This window comes from Protopterus annectens, chromosome 1.part1 (assembly GCF_019279795.1).
Source record: "Protopterus annectens isolate FY-2018-M chromosome 1.part1, PAN1.0, whole genome shotgun sequence".
NCBI classification, from domain to species: domain Eukaryota; kingdom Metazoa; phylum Chordata; order Ceratodontiformes; family Protopteridae; genus Protopterus; species Protopterus annectens.
In genome coordinates, this window is record NC_056726.1 from 16,254,961 (window position 1) to 16,282,820 (window position 27,860).

Here is a 27,860-nt window from a genome sequence, read left to right on the forward strand (position 1 = left end):
TTGCTGTAACACAAAACGGCAACTGATGGATCAAGAGAATATGCAGCTGGAAATGGCTTGGGCTTCCCATTCAGCTTACTGTATGACAAAAAGGGTTAAAATAACCATTGCATTTCAAAAGTCTTGTTCTAGGATGCTTTTGTCTGATCAGTACCACCATGCAGTTTCCTTTCAGAGTTATTTTTGGAAAGTCAGCAAAACATGAAATTGGAGGATGGTCCCATGAGCTCTGAAACCACTCCAGTTGTATGCCACAAAACTAGGCTCTAACCAATTTTGCTGTAACAAGAACACACTTTAAGAGCACAACGGAAATCTGCAGCAAATCCACTAATTCACTTAAGATATAGTGCTAAAACATCTATCGCTGGGAAACATGATTCATTTACCCCAAACACCATTTGTTAATCCAATTGCAGGGCCTTCACTTGGTTTCTCAAAAAGAAAATAACGGCTCACATTGCTAACTTTCAAGGGCATAAAGAAGTTCTTCAAATCAACAACCAGCCCTAATCCTCTATATTCATATCCAACACTGCAATGTTAACTAATGACAGTAGGCTGGAAAGCTGACAAAGGAACATCAGAAGTTATAGCCATCTAAATAATGAGGAAATATTACTAACAAGATTAATATGCTGATGCTGGGAGATTTCAAGGACAAAAATGCAGGGAGCTACAAATGTTGCTGTCGTCTGGACAGGCAAGCTTCAGGCAACACTAAACACAGTGTGTGTTCTTGACTAGTTAAAGTTCCAGTGAAATACTGGTATTAGAAAAGCAGAGTGTGTACGGAGAGGCAGGAGGTCTCTCTCTCTCGCTTTCTCTCTCTCTCTCTCGCTCTCGATCTCTCTCACTCTTTATCTATCCTGTACTCTGCAGCTTAGCTTGCTGAACCCACGGAAATAGAATTTAGTTGAGTTGTTTCACAGTGTAGACAAATTAAAACTTTTTAAACAACCTTAATATTTGCTGACAAGAATTATTCAAAAGCTTATGGTATTACTATTTTATAAAACATGTGGTAGGTGTATTTTAAGGAGCATAACACAAATACAAAACTGATCTGTTTCTTCAAAGATCACTGACCACACAATAAACTGTACCAGCTATCTTTAAAACCCAGTATAACTGACACCTATTCATACAAATAACACTGAACTATAATGCATATGTGAAGATCTATACGTAATAGCAATACTTCTTCCGAGTTTAATCTTAGGCTAATATCAGCTCCAAACACACACACACACACACACACACACACACACACACACACACACACACACACACACACACACACACGCACGTAGTGTACAGAGGTTTTAACTACAGAACAATGGAGAAACCAATTTTTTCAAGTCAATCTGTTAAATGTAAAACACGCATTGAGAACACGGCTTGAAATACCATCAAAATACAATTACTTGGTCAATGGACAGAAACAGAAGAGTGACAGTGTCACCCCTTTCTAGAAATGCTGCTGAATAAAACTACTGCAGCTAATGCTACAGCCTGCTAACTGTACACATTAATTTCCTGGATCGCCACAATCAAATTCACTTACAACAATAGGATAGCATAATTAGTTTGAAATCCATTACAGTACTAATTAAGTTAAACTTGGCATTTCATACTAATGCTACAACAGGAAAGGAGACTCTGTTTTGAAGCGTATATTCTGATGAACTACTAGCCTCAGTATAATCAGAATAATGAAACAATTTAAAGAAAATTCAGGTGTCCGATGTAATTAACCATTATAGAAAAGTTAGTTTTTCTGTCTATAATATTGCCTGGATATTGTTTAATGCCCATAAAATCTTTGATATCTTTCATTTTTTTTTTTCATTTTCACAGACCATGAAGGCGTTACCATTTTTTCTGTTCAGGTCTCATGTTGATTGAAAAAGGAATTTGCCTCAGTCTGCATAACCTAAGTTAGACAACAGAGATTGTGTTGCTTCACTGTTAGCTACTGCCTAAAGTTATATACTGAAACCATTCTTGTAAAGTCAATAAAGCCCTAATAACAGGTAGAGTGAATGTGTTTTTCAAATAGTTTACTATTACAGGAAATGCTTATAAATAAGAGGGATGGCGTACATTGAAAAACTACATGGACAAAATAAACTGGTAAATATTCTCATTTGGTTGCCACTGAAGTGTTGCTTGTAGCTATGTAACTACAACCTTAAGCACTATATCAAAACTGCAGGTAACTGTCAACTTGCCTTACTATCTCTTTAAAAAGGCAGTTGTCAATCAATGATGAATGAGCAGAGGTGAAAAACTTTCAAAGCTAAAAAGATTCTGGGGGTGAAAGGTAAGGACATTGAACACTTGACAAAACCCTTCTTTTTTACCACTTTGCAATGAAGAAAATGTAAAGGGACCATTATGAATTTTGCCAGTTTATGGTACGCCCAGAAAAGAGTAATTAAATTAAAAAGAAGCAATGGCACCACTTTCATAAGGCCACCTAAAAGCAAAAGTCCCAATACTATCACTGAAACTAAACTGAGGAGAAGAATAACTTAAGGCATCTATACGATGTCACACTACAGGGACCCAAGCCAAATTCTGCAAACAAGACAGACTAGAATGCAAAAGCATGTCAGTATGTTGGCCCTCATTACAGCCATTTTGCTGTACAAAAATTCAAAACATAATAAGGAACAGAGTGTTTCTGATACATTCAAGATATGAAGAAAACATTTTATTTTTTTCAGAGTTGGTGTGGCATTTTCCTTTAATTCAGCAAAAAATAGTTCACTGTAAATACTGAATGACCTCACCTGGCAGCGGAGACATCCACTCCGACCATGAGCTGTCCATTTAGAGAAAGTACCTCATCACGGAGCTTGAATTTCCCACTCTGTGCAGCAGGACTATGTTTTCTCACCTCAGTTACCCAGACACACCCAACATCTACCACTGGTCCATTTAAGAGTTTCCTTTTTTTGCCTCCTCTCCTTCTATCTCCAGCATCTCCAAATGTAGGGATATTTCCAAAACTGAGACCGAGATCCTCACTGTCTCCATCACATTTGACCAGGTAAGCTGTGCAGACTTCTACATCTCCTCGGCCTGGGCTAGGACAATACTGGCTCTCCTGCACAGCAAAGTTGAGTTGAATATATTCACATAACTTCTGAACTGCAGACTGACAGAGCCTTTGCCCTGTGCATTCTGACCCCTCTTTTAGTTCTGCTCGCAGGCTGAAGTGCAACCACCGATCCAAAAGAGGAAGGTAAATTATAGCATTTTCCTGGGTGATGGGCATTATGGTAACCCAAGAACCCCAGCATCATAAATGAGGCAAATCCTGGGTTTCTATATCAAAATGCCAGAAATCTTTTCTACAGTTATACAGTCAACTACTTTGTAACACTATGAATGCAGCATACTTTGATCTATGATTAGACGGCCAGTGTTCTGTGGCTTGTCCTGGGATGGGTGAATAAAATATATGTTGTACCTGTCAGTCCAGGTATACAGCAACATGAGGGTTTTCTACCAAACTTTCAAAAATGGCATGATGGACCATATTTCAGTCAGATCGTCTAAATAAAATCTTTCTTCCTCTACAAAAATCATGAATCATTCTGTCTCCTGCAAAATAAAACAAAAAGACATGGGTTAACTAGATGAAGGAGTGGGATTTATTTACAATGCCTGTCTTAACATTTAAAAATAGTCTGTTACTACTGAAAACGCATTTCTGACTTGCTCATAACAGGCATGCTAAAAAACAGCAGATCAATAGTTTAAACTTTGAAACTATGACTAACTGTTTATAGGCCAGAGGATAATCAGAAATCAGACTCCAAACTGATTGAATAAACTAATGGCCCCATCTATGTATTTAGCAAATGCTTGAATTGCTCCACGGAGTTAATCTAATTTTCAGAGGCAGCCTATTCCACAGTTTCAAAAATGAATTAGTAATAAACCTTATTCTGTATTCTGTATAAACCTGGTTCTTATACCTTAGTTTTATATTTGTGAAATTTAAATGCTACCTGTCCTCCCTTTAAATTATCTGTGGACTGTAAACAGTCTACATTATAACTTATTCTTAATTCCTCAACATGGAAAATTTTAAAATCTAAGCACAGCTGGGTTTTAATTCATCTATAGCTCATTGTATAGAGTACCACATTTTCTAACCTTTCATAAGACAGTTCATTATATTCCTTTTTTTTGGTGAATTTACATTGAGCACATTCCGGTGTATCGTGACTACTTTTATTATAAACACAAAATAAGGAACTATATTCCATAACAGACCAAAGTTAACAAAACTTCAGCTGACCATATACTATGCTTAAATAAAATTATTGACTTGCTTGAGCAATCAGTGTTGTGCAAATACATTTCTCTTTATGTACACATACCATCTAGCTAACATGAATCCTATAGGATACTGTTCCTATTTTGATCTTTAAAGAGAAAGATAAATATGTTAAGGGGATAATATTTGCAAATAACTTATAAACATACTAATGGGCCTGAAAGAAAGAATCAGCAGCCTCTTGTTTGTGTCTTTCGGCTTTTCCCAGTTAGCCACAGCGGAACTCCGGTCCGCTAATGATTGGCAGTTGATTTTTATGTACCGGCTTGCCAGGCCTGATGCACAACCTTCAACGAAGGTACCCCATTCACGCATGTCTCCATGCAGAAGACGCTCTAGCTGAGAATCGAACCGGACAGCGTCTTACTGTGAGGCGACAATTAATGTACTGAAATGTGTCTTAGTTAAGCAAGTCGTCATCAGAAATAATGAAGATAATTTCATCAAGCGTGCAAGAACAAATGGGCAACCCACTGAAAATATATAAGTTACCCATGGATAAGGCAAACTTGGAGTCTGCTAAACTACTTGGGGGAATTCAGGTACATAATACCCTGCATGTGGAATGTGAGGGTTTTTGCCCCCACATAAAAAATTTGAAATAGCTTGCCCACCAAGACTTGCTCATTGGGTTGATTTAGCTTTGATATGCTGAGTGCTGATAAATTAGAACAAATTCATTATAATACATGTAGCTGAAACTGGGTGACAGCTGGTTACTGGATGAAGCCTTAAAAACAAAAAAATAATATAAGTAAATGTGAGAGAACCTACTATTAAGCATTTCTTCACATTTAGTGACATCAGCTTTTGTTACAAGAAGAAAATCTCTGCTGGATGCATACCAGTGTCACAGAAGTCAGTATTATCAGATATGTATATAAATTAGAGTACCAGTTAAAATGATACATGCATAAACAGGATATAATTGCTCAATAAATGCATATATTCTATATTAATAGTGACACAAGTGTATTAGGAATGCAAATCTGAAGAAGATATAGAAACATGTTAGAATGGGAGTGGAAGTAAAAAAAAAAAGCCAGAAAAACACACTAGTACATGGATTTGGACTACTCCTGCCCTTTGTAGGTGTGTGTGTGTGTGTGGGGGGGGGGGGGGGGGGGTGCATTTACCTTTTTTTCCTGAATGTTTTGATTAAGTTTTATAAATGAGCATTTACCTATTTTGATGTAAAAATATTGTTTACAGTGTAATTCTATTTTGTTCTGTGTTATGTACTATCAAATGGGTGTTTATATTTTTTTATTGCTTTGTTTGCCCGGAAAGTCTGACTGGGCGTAAAACCCTTTTAGCAGCGGTTCAGACAGGAGAGGTATGAAATACAAAATGATAGCAAAATATATGTTTCTAAAGAAATACTACAGTACAGTTTCAGTGTGCAAGAACATAACACACACAAGACGTCATTGCAGATACAGTAATACCACGGTACTTACAGTCATGTAGCAGGAGAGAGAGAGAGGGAAAATAATTTGAAGAGACTTCATATTGCAAGAAATGTGACTTACAGCATATGATACTTTTTCAGTTGTGGTGTCTATATTAGATATTATTGTAGAAGAGAGTAAGTAATAGCAGAAACTAAGTGAATGGTCAGGCAGTTACCATAAAGGATTAATGCTCTTAGCTGTTAACAAGCTCCTCTCTGTAATCAAAGGCACAGGGTTTGATTCCCTATACCTCCATTTACCTACTCTGTCACTCTAAGCAACTTACTTGGCCAGCCAGTGCTCCTTGGCTGCCCCTGAGAAGAAGGGATACTTATGTCCAGTCGGCTTACCTGGTTAATGTACAAAATAGATAAAAATCACCTGCTGTGATAATGTTAAAAAGAGACGACTGTAATAAATAGAAACTGCTGCCTCTCAACAAAGAGGGGGGCTTTACTAATAATGAGTACTCCAAGTAGTTGCCATATGGTGGATTTACCACATGACAGAAGAAACGGGAGTAATGGGAAGTCTAAAGGAAGACCCAATGAAGATTTGCTTGGATTTACCAAAAACTGTTTTGAGTATTCTGTTTGAGGTGAAAAATTTGAATGACTTGTATGATTTTTTCTTTTGATGACAAGTGACATTTTGCTTTTATTTTCCCTTTTATCACTCTAAATAAAGTGCACTAGGAGGACTAATTAAATCCATTAGGGCCAATTACAAGGTCAAGTTAGCTTCTCAGGCTAAAGACAACCACAAGTCCTCCTACAGCTATGTCTGAAACCTCAGAGATAACACAGAACAGTATGCAGAACTGGCAGTAAATGGTACCACCTTCAGTAAGCACAGTGACACAGCGAATATGCAGGCCAAAACATTCAACTCAGACTTTACCACCCACTCCATTTGTCACCATTTGTGAAATCCCTACCAGCATACCCCCCAGCTATCAGCAGGGAGTAGGTCACATCACCACTCACAAAGCCTAAAAACACAGCTTCAATGGGGCCCGACAATTTCCCAGGTTGCCTCTTTTTTAATTTCTCCAAATCTTTTGGCTTTCTAATACCACGACGGGAATGAACCCCATTTCTAAGTCAAAGTACGATTAAAGTTCATGAAATTAGTACTGTTTCAATCTTTGATGTCAGCCAGAAGTGCTCTTCGCAGCACCCACAATGGGACCAGTAATGACTCCTGCAATTCGTATGGGGTTACATGTATTGGTAACATATCTAAACACGCTTGTAGATTCTTTTTTATAAGACCCTTTGCTCCTACTACTATTGGAACTGTCTGAATATCTTTCTTCCACATTGCTCTCATTTCTGCCTGTACATCCTGATATTGTATGACTTTACATCTCTCTGTACACAGGACACTGTAGTCACTGGGTGTGGTGATTTCAGTGATCAATGCTGCTTTTGTCTTCTTTTCTTGGACCACTATATCCATTTTTTTAGCATCTATCTTTTGAACTGTTAGCAATGGATGATCCCATGTGATGTAAACTTCATCATTTTCTATGATGCTTTCTGGCTCATGTTTCCAGTGTTTTTCTGCCACTTCAGTACCATAATGTTTGCACAATCCCCAGTGCAACAGTCTTGCCACTTTATTATGCCTTTCAGTATACAGTCCTTCTGCCATTAGTGTGTCGCAACCAGCAATAAGGTGTGTGACTTTTTCCAGTTTGGTTTTACAAAACCTACATTTGTCTGTTTCTCCCACATGTTCAATGGACTTTGTAAACCAGCGTCCTTCTATATAGCCTGAAACATAGCCTATCAGGACCACTCAAGTCACTTCTCAACTACAGCCTCAAAACTGGCTATAACCAAGCAAAAGGAAGACAACAGCAGTTATCCCCCTTCCACAATGGTGGACCACCAACCAACCCCGGAAACTACAGACCCATTAGTCTGACTAGTCTAGCATGAAATGAATTATCACGGAAATGATCAACAAAGACATTGGCAACCTACAGACACCGCACCCAGCCCAGTTTGGTTTTGTCAAAAGAAGGTCATACCTACTTAACCTGGTAGACTTCTTTGAGAAGGTAATCAAGGCAATGGATGAAGGGAAAACAATGCATGCTGCCTACTTAGACTTGGCTAAAGTATTCAGTACTATTGTATTGTACTCAAGCATCATGGGCAAACTCACCAAACTAGGCATAAGTGTCTATGCAACTTGCTGGATTGCCAGCTGGCTCTCAGATAGGACCCAAGAAGGTAATATTGGTGAGACCACTTCCACCAAGAGGCAGGTCACCAGTTGAGTACCACAGGACTCTGTACTGAGCCTACTCCTGTTCGCCATCTTCTTCTTGGAGGTCAGGGCTAATGTCAAGGGCCTCTAGCCCATCAAGTTTGCAGATGGCTGCAAATTGGTAGCTATCATAAATTTCCCCCAGGACACTAACATACTGCAAGAGGGTGTAACACAGACAAATGACTGGAGCCAAAGCCACAGGTTAAAAATTCAATGTAAAAAGTGCATTATAGTGCCTTTTGGGAAAACACCTACTCCGGCAAATTACTCCATTGATAAGATACCCCTAAAAGTTGACCTGGTAGTTTAGAGATCTGGGAATATAGGTAGCCAATAATCTGGCCTTTGACCAACACATAGCCAAGGCAGTAAGAAAATAGTTCTATGTCACCCAACCTATTAGCAAGTGTATGTCATCCAAGTCCAAGGAAGCTAATAGTACCACTGTACTGGTCCATTATCAGAGCCATCACTGAGTACAGTGCCCACTTCAGCATGTACTTGACTAGACATATATCACAGTTGGAGGTTCCTCACCAAGAGAATCCAGGGTATTAGGACACTGTCCTATACAGACTGCCTTAGAGCCCTATCTGTATCCTCAGTCTCCTATGGGTTTTTCAGAGGCAATCTATGCTTGGCATATAAAACACAGATCCTGCCTTGATGGAGCTTTTGCACATCCACAAAACAAGCAGCGCCAAAAATGCTAGATCCAGGGGTTTGAACCTTGCTTGTGACATAAATAAAACATGCTGGCAAGAAAGATATATGACTCAAAGGATCCCCATGCTCTGGAACAGGCACCACATCCATGTAAAGCAGAGTCCATCCCTAACCCTATTCAAAAGTAACCTTGACCACTGGATGAGAAACCACAAATACATCCCCAGGCTGGCCCCATGTCTCTTATAGACAGAGGCTGACAATAAACATTCCCTAACTAACATACCCCACACATAACTTTTTAACAACCTCCTAATTAAGACACCCTTCCTAACAAACATATCCCCAAGTTAAGATGCACATGTTACCAGGGGATGCAATCAGGTTGGGTTGCATAGTTAGGCTTACAAAGGTCCTGGTGGTCACTAGCCTAGTATATACTTATGAACCCATGAACCAAACTTGTGAAGTATAGCACAAGTGTCTTGTATTCAGTACTTGAAATACATACTCATATATAAGTACATACACATATACACGCACATTCAGTCATAACATGCCATTGACGGGATGGAATTGTAGTTCCCTCAATGCACTATAACTGCACACTGGAATATCAAATTCAGTTTGAAACTTCAATAAAAATTATTTTTGATGAGACTGCACATCAGTGGGGAAAAGAACACTGCTCTTATTTGGCTTGTTTGCAGGCTGACTAAAGTTACACAGATGCATTAGCAGTCAAACACCAATCCAACAGGTCATGCAAATGAAAAAACATAATCAAAACACATACATACCCATACAGCTGAATTTTCGATGGAGGGTCATACCTCCATACATGCATACATATAGATAGATACAGATATTGATAAATAGATATATAGATGTGTGTACATATACGTACAAAACACAGACATATAAATGTATTATATGTATATATATATATATATATATATATATATATATATATATATATATATATACACACATGCATACACACACACACACACACACACACACACACACACACACACACACACACACACACACACACATACAGTTAAAGACAAACACAGAAATACAGAAATACAATCTGCCCATATTGATAGAATTCTGAGTCTTACAGAATGTGGCTATATATATACTGATGTATAGGGGAGGAATTGAAATCTCCTTAAAAAATAATTAAAAAGTGCAAAACCTTTCAGGAAAAAGGTTTGAGCCTGTCTGCTATGACCACATAAACATGCTTTCTGCATTTTAAATGGTACAAATATAAATTCTGCTTACTATAAAATATATCACTAATGCACACACACAAGCATGTCCTGCTATCCTAGGACTTTGAATCAGTGTCTTTTTTCAGGAAACAAGGATCAACATATATGTATAAAGTGATTTCCCACAGCTGAAATACACATGCAAGCAATATCTAATAAGTTGCTAGAAAAATTAAATGCCCAAGGTAGGCAAAGTAGAGTCCATGAAAGAAACAGCAACTACTGGAAGAATGGTGAATGGTGAAGGAAAATGTAGTTGTGTTAGTTGTGTTAGGGACGTAACCATAAATGCAGATGATTACTGTTGCACTCATCATCTCTAGATCATTCTTGCCATGCAGTTCAGTATGGCTGAATGATTTCAGCATTATCAATGTGTCTGCTAGCCTGCTTCCACAGGGTAATTTTACTGACAATAGTAATTTTTTTACTGTTTTCTCATACCTGACAGCGATTCTGTGACTGCAACTTTTGTAAAGGTTAATAATTGTGCTGACTGCTGGAAACAATTTCCTCATAAAGATTACTGTTCCTGCTGTCTGTGTTGCCTTAGTCCAGAACACGACATGGATACCTGTTCGCCATGTGCCAGATTCACTCAAAGGACAATGAGGAGAATAACAAAATCCCTTCTCCAGTTGTGACTTAAAAGAGTGCATGCTTTTGGTTCTGTACCACTATAGCATTGGCCAAGGCCTCTGGGAACCTGCCATCAAAGAAAAAGCACTCTGATAGGCATCACAGGGCAAAATATTAATAAACTGAGGACAGTCCATAGGACACCGCATGTATGGTGGCTTTGAATACAGAGGCATTTTCATAGCCCATCTTCAGAGTCAAATTTTGCCAGGGCCTCTGGCATGACCACTGCAGTCATCCACACTTTAAACTGTACACATGTCCTCCTAGTCCAATGACATGGGCACCCCAGCCCAAACGGAGGCCTTGGTCACCTGCCAAAGTTCTGAGATCTCCAAGGCAGTTCACTTTGAGTAACTTAGGCCTAAAGTACCACAGACCAAACCACTGCCCACCAGCTTCCCTCAGAGTAGACTGACTTAGAGTCTAAGTCCCTTGCACATCCTGTGCTTCTTCCCAGCAACTTTTGCTCTGGAATTCATGTCCATTCTTAAGTCCAAGCAGCCAGCAGTTGAAATACTTGTGGTGTCAGGAGACTATTCTAAGAAAAGAAGGCTGGAACCTCTTTAACAGATACAGACACCCAAAAAGATGTGGGAACTAGCTTATGGGGACCAGATCCCTTCTGTGTCTACCTATGAATTTGATAACAGGAAACCTTATCCTTTGCTTCACCTCCACAGGATTAGAATAACATTCAAAAAATAAAGGAGGATTTCCAACTGGAGATAAAGGAGTACTCGGATACAGAGATTTCATGGGCTTGCCTGAGTACAGGGAACTTGCTGTTCCTCCAGTCACAAATGTCCTAGAATATGTGTTTGTTATTGTATCTTTGGAGGCTGATGCTTGATCACTTTTTCTAGAGTCAAGGAATCCTATACATTCTTCAATAATATCCCTTGGCCTATTCCAGCAGTGAAACTTTATTTCTAATGACTGGAAGAGTAGAATACTCAACAGATTTTTGGGAAAAAAAATTACACTTCCACCACACAGGCTTTCAGAGCCTTAAACTGACACATCCACATGTTTACCCTCCAATAAACCTTGCAGGAGCATGTCAGAGGGGTTACTGGATAAAATCTGAAGCAGGTGATGCTTGAACTCTTACCTCTTCAGCCCAGGTTGCCAAACACTCCAAGAAATGTGGGTATGATGCTGTAGACACATCTTGCAGGACTGCAGCTACAGAGTCAGTTATTTGGAGACATACTCCCTCCAGACCATGTGAAGAAAGACCTTTTCAATGCCCCTTTAGATAATGGTGTCCTCTTCAGACCCCTGCTGAAAGTATCTTTAAAAGGCTGGATGTGAAATCAAGACTATGCAGTCAGTCAAGCAGCTTTGTCAATCCCATCCATCAAAGTGTAACTGAAATTGTTCCACCAAATGTTGGCTTTTATTCTCAAAGCAGGCCAAAAATAAGACTGGTAAAGCAAAAAGGGTAAATCTGGAAAATAATGGCAAGCTAAACAAAATGAGATGCGTGGGGGCTTCTGTCGCTGTGACTGCTAGAGGAACAGCTATGAATCAACCTTGATGCCCCTCCCTCCCCTTTAAAATACCCACCTCAACCCCCTACCCACAAGCCTATTCCCCTTTCCTTCTGCAGATGGGACAAGTGGATGGTTAGCATTATTTGTAGAATGTTGGGAAAGCCTACCTAAGGATCAGGGAGTCCTAAGGCTTCTACAAAAGAGCTACGGACTGTAATTTCTAAACCTTCCAAAGTGCAGGGAAATACTGCCCATTCCAGGGTACCAGGTGTTTCAGGTGTATCTTCTGCTAATAAAACTGCTAGGTTAGGAGGCCATAGAGCAGAGTACCAAAGACAGAAGAAAATACATTTATTCAAGAATGCTCCTTGTGCCTACAAAGGAAGGCACATGTAATCTCATACTAAATCTACCTAAATAAACAAATTCCTTATCATTCCAAAATTCATTATGTATACCCTTCATGGTCTTTCTTCTTGTATCCACACAAGCATTTCTGGACACTCTGGACCTGAAATTTGGAAAGATAAAGAATTGCATCTAGGAAAAAAGGAGGTTATTACCTCTCTGTACTCCTCCATCATTAGGCTAATAATTAAGTATAACACCCCGTTTGGAATGTACCTCTCCAAACATCTGCACCAACTGGAAAGGCCAAAGAAATACCTCACAAAGAGAATCCATGGGCTCCAACACCTGTCCTATGTGGACAGGCTCAAATCACTGTCAGTCTACTCGATATCATACAGACTGCTCACAGGTGATCTCTGTCTCGCCTACAAGTTAATATCGGACCCTGCCCTACTACAGATGCCCCATACCTGTAACTCTAAGTCCTCTCCCATTACCCACTTGAAAGGCCTAAACCTAATATGCGACATCAACAAAACCTGCTGGAGAGACAGGGTTGTCTCCCAGAGGCTTCCCAGTCTCTGGAATAGACTTCCCATACACGTCAAATGGAGTACCTTGCTGATCCTCTTCAAGGACAACCTTAATGAGAGGATGGGAAACCACAAATTTGTCCAAGGGGTTCCACCTGTGTCCCTCATTGACAGGGGCAACATATGATGACTGAGGTTTCTTTTTGGGATAAACTCTTGGCTAGGCTTGTAAGGACCCAGGGCCATTAGCCTAGTAACCTCCTATGATCCTGTGATCCTATGATTTGTTTAATTGTGATACGTCTAATATAGCCTACATATACTTTTCTTACAGTTTTTCAGTTATATTACTTCTTTGAAATACCTTCCAAATTCAGCAAAGAGTTTTATGTTTCACAGAAACTTGCATCAATGCAGGCAGCTTCAGCAGTCTTTTAAATGGATTCTGCAACTCAGCATTTTAAACTACAGACCAGATAAAGGAAGGTCAGGTATAACCAGTTAGCTCAACACACACACACACACACACACACACACACACACACACACACACACATGTATCTCTAAACTTCGGAGTACACAAACCTCAAGCAGCTAATGATTGATCCCAAAAGATCAAAAGACAAAACAACAAAAAACAAAATACATATTTTTTTGCATAGGGGCAAGCCCTCCTGCACCCTCCTATGTGGGGGTTGTGTCCCCCAAACCCCCCAATAATTATATAAACCAACTATGAGACCACTCTATAGTGGAGAAAGGGCAAATTCTCCATTCCCCACGTGCACAATCTTGCATGGACCTAACACTGGCAGAAACAATCAAATGAGTTTCAATCACTTCTGCCACTGTTAAACAGGTTTGAGATTACGAACGTTCAATTATATGGAGTGCTTTCATACACACACACACACACACACACACACACACATATACAAACGCATATATATATATATATATATATATATATATATATATATATATATATACAGATATATATAGATATGTATGGGTGTGTGTGTGTGTGTGTGTGTGTGTGTGTGTGTGTGTGTGTATGGGGTCCTGCATTTGGTCTAAATGTTTGTTTGTCAACATCTGTTTAATCGACAGCATTTAGTCAATATATGGAGATGGTCAACAGGTGTGTGAGACTGGCAATCCTTGGGTAGAGGAATATGCCCTTTCCCTGGAGACTGTGTGATCTCAGACTTAGTACATATAATTAGCAGATATATTTGCTCTCAAATATACCAGGAGATTCACCTGAGTAAATCAGTACCTAGTAAAACTTATAGGAAATTAAGGTGATAGTAATGGAGACGCTATAACCCCCAGCCCCATTTTACATAAGGGATCCTACGCATGTCTATCAGGGTTTATTCATGAACATATTTCACCCTAGCATCCTGCATGCTGAAATTAGGCCACTAAAATATAGAAACATTTGGACATAATGAAACACAGAAGGGTGACACAAGGCATGTTCACTGATAAAATGCTGATACACAGGGTTTTCTTCTTTTCTATGATTGTGTTACCTCAGAGTTAATTACATTTAGCTGAGATAGTGGGCTTATGTCCCTAGCAGAAATACTTACTTAGTGCATTCCAGTTCCTTGATTTTCTGGGATCAGTTCTTTGTCCACGGCTGTTTATGAGTATAACTAAATAATTAGTATTATTTTCTTGATGATGTTAATTCCACTAGTATATGGTTATCTTCATGAGAGACCCAAACTGTTATTTATACCAAAAGATGAAAATTTGGTGAGGGTCCCAAGGAAATCCACCTCTTCTTTTTTATAAATACCATGAGATTTTTTACAGCTACCTGAACTACCACTAGCTCAGGCAGATGTGGACGCTGATTAAGCATCTCACCTAAAGGAGAGCACCTCAGGAGTACATTAGCTATTTTATCCTGTATTTTAGTGTCCACATTGGAAAATGAACTGAGCATCTAGTATGGTATCAGAATCTACAATCTTTTGAAGTTTCTCGTTTGAAAATACAAACGTGCTACCTTTTAGGCCACTGACACTGTAAAGCATGGGAATAACACCTTTATAATAACACCTTTAGTAAGACAGACACACTTGTTTTTCTACTTAACTTTGATCCACTTTAAGCTGACATTTGTTAACTGATCTTTTTTTCTAGGGCTAAAAATATCTGAGTTATTGTATTTTTTTGTTGGTTAATGAATTTATGTTTTTATATATTGTGAGAGCAAATTTCATCGATGCCATATTGTGAATTTGGTTTGGTTGAATATTACAATGAATGAAGATGTTCTGAGTGAAAGCCACAATAAATGAAACTTTTCTATAATATGTGCAGAAGTCAGTGAACTTATGGCTGGAATTGAGGTCTGGGTTGGTATTAGGTTTAAGTACTGTCTGCACTACCAGCCTCATTGTCTTCAGTTTTATTAGTTATTTTAAACATTTACTTGTTTTTTAGTGTTGCATTTAAGTAATTAATGTTATCTGTTTTATGTTGTTAATGGTACTTTCATAAAAGCATTTGAAGTTTAAGATTTAAGGACTAGGGTCAGGGCTAGGATGTGTGGTAGTTTTTTTTTCTGTATGGGGTAGATTTTCCAAGAAATGCTATCAGTAATTGTGGCCACAGCTACATTTTGTGGACTTTTGGCCCTTATTTTTGTTTCAAATAAATGTTTTAGCACCTTTATTAAATTATCACTTAAGACATAAATGCACACATACATTAATAGAAGAAAAACATATTAATTGTTTTAATTCGCACACTTTATACATTACATACGTTTTCTTTCTTAATAACAACTGTCTTTCAGCCCAGCATTACATAAACCACTCAGTTCTTGCCTTCTCCTCACTCATCCACCTGAACATTATTATGCATGTACTGTTCTAACAATTTCCATTTATTTCTATGCAATTTGCTCCTTCACTTTTCTAAAGACCCCTCTTCCAGTTATTTTATCTCTTTCACAATATTCAGTATTTCAGATATAGTTAGATTACATTTTGATTTCCATTTTCTAGTAATTGCTTCTTTGATGGCCAACAGAATTAAACATGAGAAGGCTGTACTATATAGAGACAATTCACATCTTGTTTCCCAGCTCAGAAGAATAATTTCGTTAGTTACAGCCATTTGCTCCCCTCAATATTTCTGACACAGTACCCTGTAGAGAATTTTAAAAATCTGCCCAACTCACTATATTCCCAGAAAATATGCTCCAAGTTACCTCTTTCCTCCCTAACACACCTTTGACATTTGCTATCTACCTGCAGAAAAAAATCTTTGAAGTCTGCTTGAGGTATAAAAATACCTGTGCAAACACTTCCAAGCAAAAATCCTAATCCTTCCAGACTTTGTTGCATACTTTGGAGCCGTACATACCTACTTTCTAGCCTCACCTGTCTTTAATTCCTTAACATTCTAATGTTCTTTTTTCATATTCTTAAAATAATCTTTATCTATACCAGAATTTATGCCTGAAATTTACTATCTAGTTCTCCTACCATTAAGAGTATATGGCTTTTACAACTTATTATTTCTGTAACATGCATATTAGAAACTCTCTTCTATCTTGTATGTAATGTATGGTCAAATTTGCTTGCCTTATAGTTTGCTTATTTTCTTTTATTGTATTCACATATTGTACTACTTTGTTTTTGTCTTAATATTTGTAACCAGTATTCAGTTTTTTAAATTCTGTTTAATGTGTACTGTGGAGCTTTTCTCCCTGGGCCTCCGCTGAAAATGAGCTCATACCCAGTCGGACTTTGCCAGTAAATAAATGACAAATAAATAAATTAAATATGCCCTCCCATTGCTCTCTTGTACATTGCTTTTCCAGTCTCTCTTCCCAATCTTTTCTAACGTCATCTAATTAATTATAGTTATCATGCAATATTTTATATGCCCTACAAACTACCTCCTTTAAACAGCAGACTCCCGTATCCCTATCCCATTCTATTTACCTGTATGATATCAATCTCTGATAGGGAAGGCAGTCTCTAACCTGCAGTCCAAACTTCTTTGTTTTGGCCTCATCCCACTCTATTACCTTTCCCTCTCAAAGAAATGGTTTTCAGTTTTACTAATTGTTGATTATATTGTCTTCAGTCCAGTTGTTTTCAATAAAATATCTTAGAAAAGCAAATAAATAAATTAATACGTGACTCTTAGCCAAGTAAATCCACAGGCACAAGTGCCTCTTTCCAGGAGTGATCTGAGATTACTATCTGGTTACCTGATTACTTCTTTGTGGGCCTCCGCTGAAAATGAGCTCATACCCAGTCGGACTTTGCCAGTAAATAAATGACAAATAAATAAATTAAATATTCCCTCCCATTGCTCTCTTGTACATTGCTTTTCCAGTCTCTCTTCCCAATCTTTTCTTTTTTTTTTTTTCAATAATAAATCTTTATTATTTTTTACTTCTTCATACATGCTTTAACAAAGAAAATACAGAAATAATTTCTACACAATTTCTATCAACATTCACACAAAATATATACAATATTTACATGAATGCTTTCACCATCTGAATAGCATATCTACAAAGTTTTCCATACAAATATAATCTCTTGTAATAATAAGGTTCTTCCAAAGGTTATACTTTATAGTCTAAAATAAAATAATAATGGGATTTCCTGATTTCGACGGATTAAGCTAATATAATGTTGAAAATTTGTTCCCAAATCTTTAAATTATTTGGATGTTTACTTTGATTATTGATAACATATCTGTGGGCTAATATATGTTTTATCGCTAAGATCTTAAAGTTTTCCCAAGATATTTGAGTTGGGTTCAACCAATTTGTAGCTATATAGAGCTTCATTCAAAAGAAAATATTTATAAGTACAATCACCTGGGATCTAGGTGTATTATTTGGAGAAATGTGTAATATCATAAATTCCCAAGATAACATTGAATTTTGATACCCCATCTTTTGTAGTTGTAGTCTTAGGGAATTCCAAAGTTTATATATACATTTGCAACTCCAGAACATATGTAGGAGGTCCGCAATTTCGTCTTTACAATATGGGCATTTGGGAGAATTCTTGGAGTTGAATTTATACAAGCTAAGACGTGTGGTAGTATGCATTACTGAATATCATAAGTTGGGTGAAAGTTAACTTATGGAGGGAAATTGATTTTGCTGTTAATTTAATTGCATTTATGAATTTACTTTCTTCAACCAAAGGTAATTTTTCTTTCCAATATTTTGATATAAGAAGGTGATTATGAAATTTGATGTCTTTTATCAGTTTATAGGTAGACGTTATATATTTGGTAGTTTGTAATAGAGCTTGCCATAGTGAGGAACATTTCGTTAAGTTCTCTTTATTAACAGACACGCCTTTAAAGTAACCACTAGCTAATTCTTTAATCTGCCTGAATATAACTAAATATGATTTGGGGAGATTCATTTCTTGTCTTAGATCATGGGCGGAATAATTCAGATATGGGTATATATCTTGTAGAGTTAAGTTTATTATAAGTGGGAAGTTTTTTAAGTCTATAAGTTGATTATTGATTCTTAGGTTAGGGTTTTTATGGAAGGGTTGTAGGAACATCATATATTGAAATAGATTTAATGATCTAAAGAGATTTTGTAATGATGATATATACATTTTTATATGATCCATTAAAGCATATGTTTTAATGATGTCTCTGTTTAGAAAGGGTAAAGCTTTGGGATTCATGTTCAAATGCTCAACATGTTTATAACCCAGTTTTATCCAGTTAGGGGACCAATTAGTATTTTGTATGTCATAGTTAGCTATTCTTAGAAGTCTATTAGCATTTATAATTAAATAGTAAGTTCCAAAATCAGGTAAATCCAACCCACCTTTACTTTTCGGGGTCATCAATTTATCATAAGATATCCTAGTTTTCTTTGGTTCCCATATAAATTTAACAAGTTTGATGTGTATTTGTTTGAAAAATGTATTGGTAATTAACACTTGCACGGATCTAAAGATATATAACATTCTGGGCAATACATTCATTTTAATAATTGATATCTTTGCTAATGTGGGCAATTTCAGGTTATTCCATCTCCTTAGATCTAATACAATTTGATCCCATTTTAGTTTAACATTATTGAGATAGAAGTCTTTATTATCTGTGGAGAACGTGATACCTAAACATTTAATCTTTCCTTCAGATTTTATTTGCCCTATCAGAGGTAGAAGTGAAAAGGGTTTAGATGTTTTCAAAGGAAATATATTGTTTTTTTTTAAAGGTTTATTTTATAATTTGATATTAATGCAAATTCTTCGACCGCAGATAGTATTCTCTTGGTATCAGAGACAGGTGTTGTACAGTAAATATTAAGATCATCTGCAAAAGCTGCCATAGAGATCTTGGTACCATAAATTATTGGGGCATTGTGATATACATTTTGTTTAATATGCAGAAATAAAGGTTCTAAATATAAATTAAATAGTATAGGGGATAGAGGACAACACCTTGACGGGTACCATTCCTGATTTGAATTCTATTAGAAAACATTTTATTTATATATAAAGTTGTATATGGGCTATTATATAATGTTTGTAATATTAGGATAAATTCTTGAGGTATTTTAAAGTAGGGTAAAATGTTAAATAGAAATTGTATGTTAACTCTATCAAAGGCCTTTTGTGCATCAATAATAAGGGCATACATATTTAAGTTCTTTTGATTAAAGTATGAAGTGTTAAGGTATTGTCACTAGATTGCCTAGCAGTTAAAAACCCAGTTTGTTCATTAGAAATGATTAAATTCATTATTTTCTTCAATCTGGTAGCTAAAATAGAGGTCAAAATTGTTGTATTGATGTTTAAGAGTGATATAGGTCTATAATTATCTGGGTTTTGGAGATCCAAACTTTCTTTAGGTATAAGAATTGTTTTGGATGCGTTAAAATATAAATCATTGATTTTGTTATTAATTATATAGTTTAAAGTATATGATAATATTTTAACAAGCGTATTGCCATAAGTTTAATAAAATTCTGCTGTAAGTCCATCTGGGCCCGGGGCTTTGTGTGATTTCAAAGTTTTGATTGTTGATGTTATTTCCTCCATAGAAATTGGTTGCACTAAATCTCTCTGTAGCGTCGATTTTTGGGAAGTTAATCTTTTGTAGGAAATTGGTATAATTTTCACTTGTAGGTAATTCAGTTTGATCTCCATAGATTTTGGCATATATCAATTAAAAAATGTTAATACTATCCTTAGATTTCGTATATGTTTTATTTTTATAGTATAATTCCAGAATTTGCTAGGGTGATTTGGATTGATTAATAATTCTTGATAAAGCCCTTGATGGAGTTTGTATATGAGTAGTGTAAGTTGCCAATATTTTCGTTTCATAGAATGATAATCTATTATTTTGGATCAGAAATAGATCCTTCTGACATCTTAAAAGTTCTGTTTCTGTTTGTAAATTATGATTCTGCATTAATTCTTGGTCTAGTGTTTTAATCCTTAGACTCCAAAGTTTGTTCTTCCCTTAGTTGATTTTTTTTATAATAGGAGGCTTTTTGAAGGAAAATACCTCTTATCTGTGCTTTAGCAGTCGCCCATTCAATAGCAGGTGTATGTTGATGATCGTCTAACTTAACTAGTACAGACTTGAGAATGTCTTGTATTTCCTGAATAATTTCTCTTTTGTTTAATAGATTTCCAGAATTGTTAGTAAAACTTAATGTAATTTTAGAGTGATCTGATAGGTATCGAGCATGGATAAATACTTGTGGGTCAAGATTGATCAGTGTTTCAGAGATGAGAAAAAAGTCTATTCTGGACCACATTTTATGATAGCTTGAATAAAATGTAAAATTGTTGGAATTAGGGGTATTATTAGAGTATTTGAAGGGGTCATATAAGTTGAAGTCATACTTATGTTCAGTTAATGTTAACGCAACTTGACTATTATATGTTCTATGTTGGCTTGACTTATCCAGATTTGGATTTTGATACGCATTCCAGTCCCCTCCTATGATTATATAGTGGTTATTATATTAGTTTAATATAGGATAGAGTGAGGCAAAGAACAAATGTTGATTATTACAGGGTGGATATATATTGAGCAGAATAATGGGTTTATCATATAGTGTTGTCGAGAGGATCACATAGCACCATCTTCCTTCTTTGTCCATTTTAAATTCTAAAATTTTATCTTGATATTGGTTTTTAATAATTATCGCAACCCCCGCACTATTAGTTTTACCTTCAGAGGCTATTACTTCTGTTATCCATTTTTTCTTTTTTATTTCTATCCATTGATCATTGGTCATATGTGTTTCCTGAAGTAGTATGAAAGATGCCTTAGCTTGTAGAACTATATGAAGATGCAGTTTTCTCTTTTTCAAGTTTTGAATTCCCTTGATATTCCATGAATCTATTTCCCACATTCCCAAAGTTTAGTTTTATGAAAAACTATTAATAATCTGGGAAAAAATGATAGATTTGGTTGAGTTTTTAGTGTGTACAATTTATGAAAGCATTCTGAAATCACGTCTCCTTCCAGTGCCTACCCAATAAACCTCTGGACCAGGAATTAAATAGGTCCCTAACACAGTTCAGCATTACCTTGATTAATACCCTAAGCAAGTACATACCATCAAAGCTAGTGTATATGTGAAAAGTATAATATAATGGACCTGAATAAACTATTACTAAATCTACAAAGCCTAACCTACACATTCCCTAACAAACACTACTTATCAACTACATCTCTAGTTATTATATTAACTTAAAATGAGTCAGACAAAAAACAAAAATAAAAGATATCTGGACTTTGCCATTAGTCACAAGTAACATTTTCACACTGGTTGCTAAAGTAATACTTTAAGATATTGCTGAATACAAGCTCCCATATTAATACAACAACTATGATCTTATAAAATATATCTATTTAACGTAGTCCTCCTTTATATGTATAGCTACCCATTAGATTATAAGCAAATGTAAAACTTTGTTCTCCTTATATATGGTACCTAGCGCGTATCCATACTCATAATAGCATAGTAAATCCAGAAGAAAACAGTGTAATTTTAGGTTTTCAGACCTCAGTACCAGTATAACAGATATTCAGGTAGTTAGTTACTCAATGATTAAAATATAAGATGATTACCTCTATCTTCCTTAATCATAATTTTATGGAAGGGATAGTAACAAGTTTAACATATTGGGTGTTTAAACTATTCCACATTTAACCCAAATGTGAGACAAAAGTTTTTCAAATCAGAGCATTAGATCTAACATATCCATTTGATGTCCTATATGAGCTCACATCAATGTCAATGATACTACAGTAATTAAATAATGTTTGAGAGAAAAAAAAAAAAAACAATTATAGTCATTGTTACTTACATTAATAAATCATACAGCATTCAACTATAAAAATGCAGACATTTGTAAGGTGTCGTTTGTGTGTTATCCTGAACTATGGTATAAAAACTCATTATAAAGCAACACATCATTTGAAAATATTGTGGAATCATATGTGCCTGCATTTTATTAAAGTGTTTACTAAGTGACTTATACAAATAACATTAACTATAATTATATAGGAATATATTTTGTTTTAAATATATTATCTGTGTAAAAATTTGAAGATTACCATTGAGTAGTTCCCAATCAAATATTATGGACATCATTTCTTTCTTATATAGTGTCGGGTAGTGATTCGAAAACTTTTAAGATGGGCAAGTTTATTGATACAACTTTGAAGAACATTTATACACTTATTCCACATATGGTTAAGGATTCGTGGTGTTTCCTATCAAAGTATCTAGTTTCTGGCCCTGAGAATATTGATCCTAAATTTATAATCACTATAGATGTGATTGATTTATTCTCCTGTATCCCTAAGGAAAATGGGTTAGAAGCATTCTCCAATAGTTTGAGGAGGCATACAGATTTAGAATGGGATACTATTAGCCTGTTAACTGAAATGATGACATTGGTTTTAGAAAACAACTTTATTTATTTTGAAGGTGAGATATTTAGGCAGACTAGGGGTGTTGCGATGGGGGCGGCTTGTTAACCTGGTCATGCTTAACTGGGAGGATGAAATTTTGTTTACGAATCCATTTTTTTCCAAAGTTACATATTATTCCAGATTTTTGGATGACATATATTTGTTGTGGCAAGGAACTAAGGAAGAATTGCAAAAGTTTATAGAATTTATCAATAGCAGTAGTGATTATTTAAAGTTTACGCACGCTATTGATTCTATAGGTTTGCCATATCTGGATACATTAGTAACTCATTATGATGGGAAAGTGAATTCAAAAATTTTCAGGAAGTCCACTTTTTCGAATAATTACTTGGATTACACTAGTTGTCATCCCCCCAGGGTGAAATACAATGTCTTCAAGGGACAATGCATTAGAGCTGCAAGAATGGTTTCGGACTTAGCAGACATGCAGATTGAATTATCACAAATTCAAAGTTATTTTCGGCAACGTGGCTATCCACAAAGTATGATGGAAGAGATCATTGCACACATTTTGAAGCATTGGGGCACCAAATACAAACCACTTTTGGGGTCAGGGGACATTCATAATTTACCCAATTTGAATAATAATGGACTAGGACCCAGTTATTTAAGAGCATGTATTATACCTTACAACACTGGGTCGGATAAAATTAAACAAATTATTTTCAAGTTTTGGCACTTGATTAGTAGTGACCAGCATTTAGTCAATATATTGGGTAAGAAACCTAAATTTGTATACAGGATGGGCTATAACATGAAAAAATTATTGGAACACCACATAGAAAATAGTAGGAAGACTATATCCTCTAAGAGTAGTAGTAAATGTGGATTTTGCAATTATTGTAAATACATGTATTGCCAGAATAATATTATACTAGAGAATGGACATAAAAGTATAATAAAATGTAAAAAGGGAAATTGCAATACTCGACAAGTTATTTATTTAGCTAAATCACGATTCCTGTGAGGCATTTTATGTGGGACGACAGAGCGTAGCATAAAAAAGCGTATATACAATCATATATACAGCATTAGGGTGAAGGACTCAACTAACGCCCTCTATAGACATATTCAACAGCTAGGTGCAGAACATAGTTTTAAATTCTTAATATTGGAAGTAATTCCGAGTAATCCTAGAGGTGGTGATGTCAAAGCACTAATTGCGTTCAGGGAAGCTTGGTGGCAACTATTCTTAGATGCCACCAGCCCACCTGGACTGAATGATAGTATATCTATCAAAGTCTACTATCTTAGAATGTACATGATTTGATTGACATACATTACATATTTTGCACTTGTTAAATAGATAACTAGGAATCCACATGTGGACATTAGTATTGATAGTGTACTCGTTTGCCCACACTATATATATTTTTTACATTTTTTACATTATATTTCACACTTTACATCTTATATCCCATATTTGACAGCACCTTTGACAATGCATTTGTGAAAATATGTGTATCAGACAATGTGTTTTATCAATTTAGGTCTACATTATTTGCATATTAATTAAATTCATTGTTCAACATGTTCATAATATATACACTTGTATATATACAATATGTCTACCTATGGTTAGATATTAGATATATTAATGTGTCACATACATATATTTTTCAACTAGCATTTGTTTATATACAGTTTTGCATAGTTTGTAAGACATCATTACAGCTATATTACTTTTACATTTACAATGTTAGTTTATAGTTTAGTTTGATATTTGATGTAATTCACCTGCTATAGCATTTAGGTATACATATATATTTTTAGGAAGCATGGTTTGCACACTATTTATGTCTCAGAAACATTAAGGAAAGGTTTTATATCATATTCTGATTTTCTAACATTTTAACAATTTAGCATTTTAAAATTTTTAATATTTAAAATTACATTCATATGTTTACTTTTCATACATTGATATGACTACTTTTTATATATATATATAATCAAGTCTGTCTACTGCTTAAATGGAGTGAATTGATTTAACCAACACATTATTTCGCGTGTCAAGCAAGTTGTTTATATGTGACCACACTGGTTTTTGATGCATTACTAATGGTGTAAAAATGTATAGATGTAACATTTTGATGCAACAAAAGTATTTTTTGATAAATGTTAGGCGTAGCGCCTTTAAGAAATGTTATTTTATTTAGTGCCAAAAAGTTTATTTAAATGGTTTGAATGCTTTCATCAGCAGTTCTGAAGAAGACCATTGTGATTTGGTTGAAAGCGCTAAACTGCTCTCAGTGTTTTGCCAGTCTTTGTGTACCATGTCAGTATAAGTTTTTTGTTTTTTACTTTTTTGTTTTTTGTTTTTTACTTTAGTGTTTGTCGTATGTATCGTACGTCCTGGCGTTATGTGGATTAAACTTATGGTTTAAAGAACTAGAGTGGAGTCTATTGGAACTGTTTCGCTTATTGGTTGGTACCGGAGTTGTTTGAGTGGTTTGTACACTTCTCACTTTGGTTTCGGGTATTATTAGAGTATTTGAAGGGGTCATATAAGTTGAAGTCATACTTATGTTCAGTTAATGTTAACGCAACTTGACTATTATATGTTCTATGTTGGCTTGATTTATCCAGATTTGGATTTTGATACGCATTCCAGTCCCCTCCTATGATTATATAGTGGTTATTATATTAGTTTAATATAGGATAGAGTGAGGCAAAGAACAAATGTTGATTATTACAGGGTGGATATATACTGAGCAGAATAATGGGTTTATCATATAGTGTTGTCGAGAGGATCACATAGCACCATCTTCCTTCTTTGTCCATTTTAAATTCTAAAATTTTATCTTGATATTGGTTTTTAATAATTATCGCAACCCCCGCACTATTAGTTTTACCTTCAGAGGCTATTACTTCTGTTATCCATTTTTTCTTTTTTATTTCTATCCATTGATCATTGGTCATATGTGTTTCCTGAAGTAGTATGAAAGATGCCTTAGCTTGTAGAACTATATGAAGATGCAGTTTTCTCTTTTTCAAGTTTTGAATTCCCTTGATATTCCATGAATCTATTTCCCACATTCCCAAAGTTTAGTTTTATGAAAAACTATTAATAATCTGGGAAAAAATGATAGATTTGGTTGAGTTTTTAGTGTGTACAATTTATGAAAGCATTCTGAAATCACGTCTCCTTCCAGTGCCTACCCAATAAACCTCTGGACCAGGAATTAAATAGGTCCCTAACACAGTTCAGCATTACCTTGATTAATACCCTAAGCAAGTACATACCATCAAAGCTAGTGTATATGTGAAAAGTATAATATAATGGACCTGAATAAACTATTACTAAATCTACAAAGCCTAACCTACACATTCCCTAACAAACACTACTTATCAACTACATCTCTAGTTATTATATTAACTTAAAATGAGTCAGACAAAAAACAAAAATAAAAGATATCTGGACTTTGCCATTAGTCACAAGTAACATTTTCACACTGGTTGCTAAAGTAATACTTTAAGATATTGCTGAATACAAGCTCCCATATTAATACAACAACTATGATCTTATAAAATATATCTATTTAACGTAGTCCTCCTTTATATGTATAGCTACCCATTAGATTATAAGCAAATGTAAAACTTTGTTCTCCTTATATATGGTACCTAGCGCGTATCCATACTCATAATAGCATAGTAAATCCAGAAGAAAACAGTGTAATTTTTAGGTTTTCAGACCTCAGTACCAGTATAACAGATATTCAGGTAGTTAGTTACTCAATGATTAAAATATAAGATGATTACCTCTATCTTCCTTAATCATAATTTTATGGAAGGGATAGTAACAAGTTTAACATATTGGGTGTTTAAACTATTCCACATTTAACCCAAATGTGAGACAAAAGTTTTTCAAATCAGAGCATTAGATCTAACATATCCATTTGATGTCCTATATGAGCTCACATCAATGTCAATGATACTACAGTAATTAAATAATGTTTGAGAGAAAAAAAAAAAAAACAATTATAGTCATTGTTACTTACATTAATAAATCATACAGCATTCAACTATAAAAATGCAGACATTTGTAAGGTGTCGTTTGTGTGTTATCCTGAACTATGGTATAAAAACTCATTATAAAGCAACACATCATTTGAAAATATTGTGGAATCATATGTGCCTGCATTTTATTAAAGTGTTTACTAAGTGACTTATACAAATAACATTAACTATAATTATATAGGAATATATTTTGTTTTAAATATATTATCTGTGTAAAAATTTGAAGATTACCATTGAGTAGTTCCCAATCAAATATTATGGACATCATTTCTTTCTTATATAGTGTCGGGTAGTGATTCGAAAACTTTTAAGATGGGCAAGTTTATTGATACAACTTTGAAGAACATTTATACACTTATTCCACATATGGTTAAGGATTTGTGGTGTTTCCTATCAAAGTATCTAGTTTCTGGCCCTGAGAATATTGATCCTAAATTTATAATCACTATAGATGTGATTGATTTATTCTCCTGTATCCCTAAGGAAAATGGGTTAGAAGCATTCTCCAATAGTTTGAGGAGGCATACAGATTTAGAATGGGATACTATTAGCCTGTTAACTGAAATGATGACATTGGTTTTAGAAAACAACTTTATTTATTTTGAAGGTGAGATATTTAGGCAGACTAGGGGTGTTGCGATGGGGGCGGCTTGTTAACCTGGTCATGCTTAACTGGGAGGATGAAATTTTGTTTACGAATCCATTTTTTCCAAAGTTACATATTATTCCAGATTTTTGGATGACATATATTTGTTGTGGCAAGGAACTAAGGAAGAATTGCA

At 35.5% G+C, this 27,860-nt stretch overlaps 1 protein-coding gene across 1 annotated transcript in view; it reads right to left on the bottom strand.

Annotated features, from left to right (window-relative positions):
* PDZD2 (PDZ domain containing 2) overlaps nt 1-27,860 on the bottom strand; it is a 2,738,687-nt gene that overhangs the window by 2,000,489 nt on the left and 710,338 nt on the right. The window contains exon 3 of the mRNA XM_044073368.1: nt 2,799-3,615. Within this exon, the coding sequence (XP_043929303.1) occupies nt 2,799-3,286 (488 nt within the window). The 5' untranslated portion in view covers nt 3,287-3,615. The remainder of the gene's footprint in view (nt 1-2,798; nt 3,616-27,860) is intronic.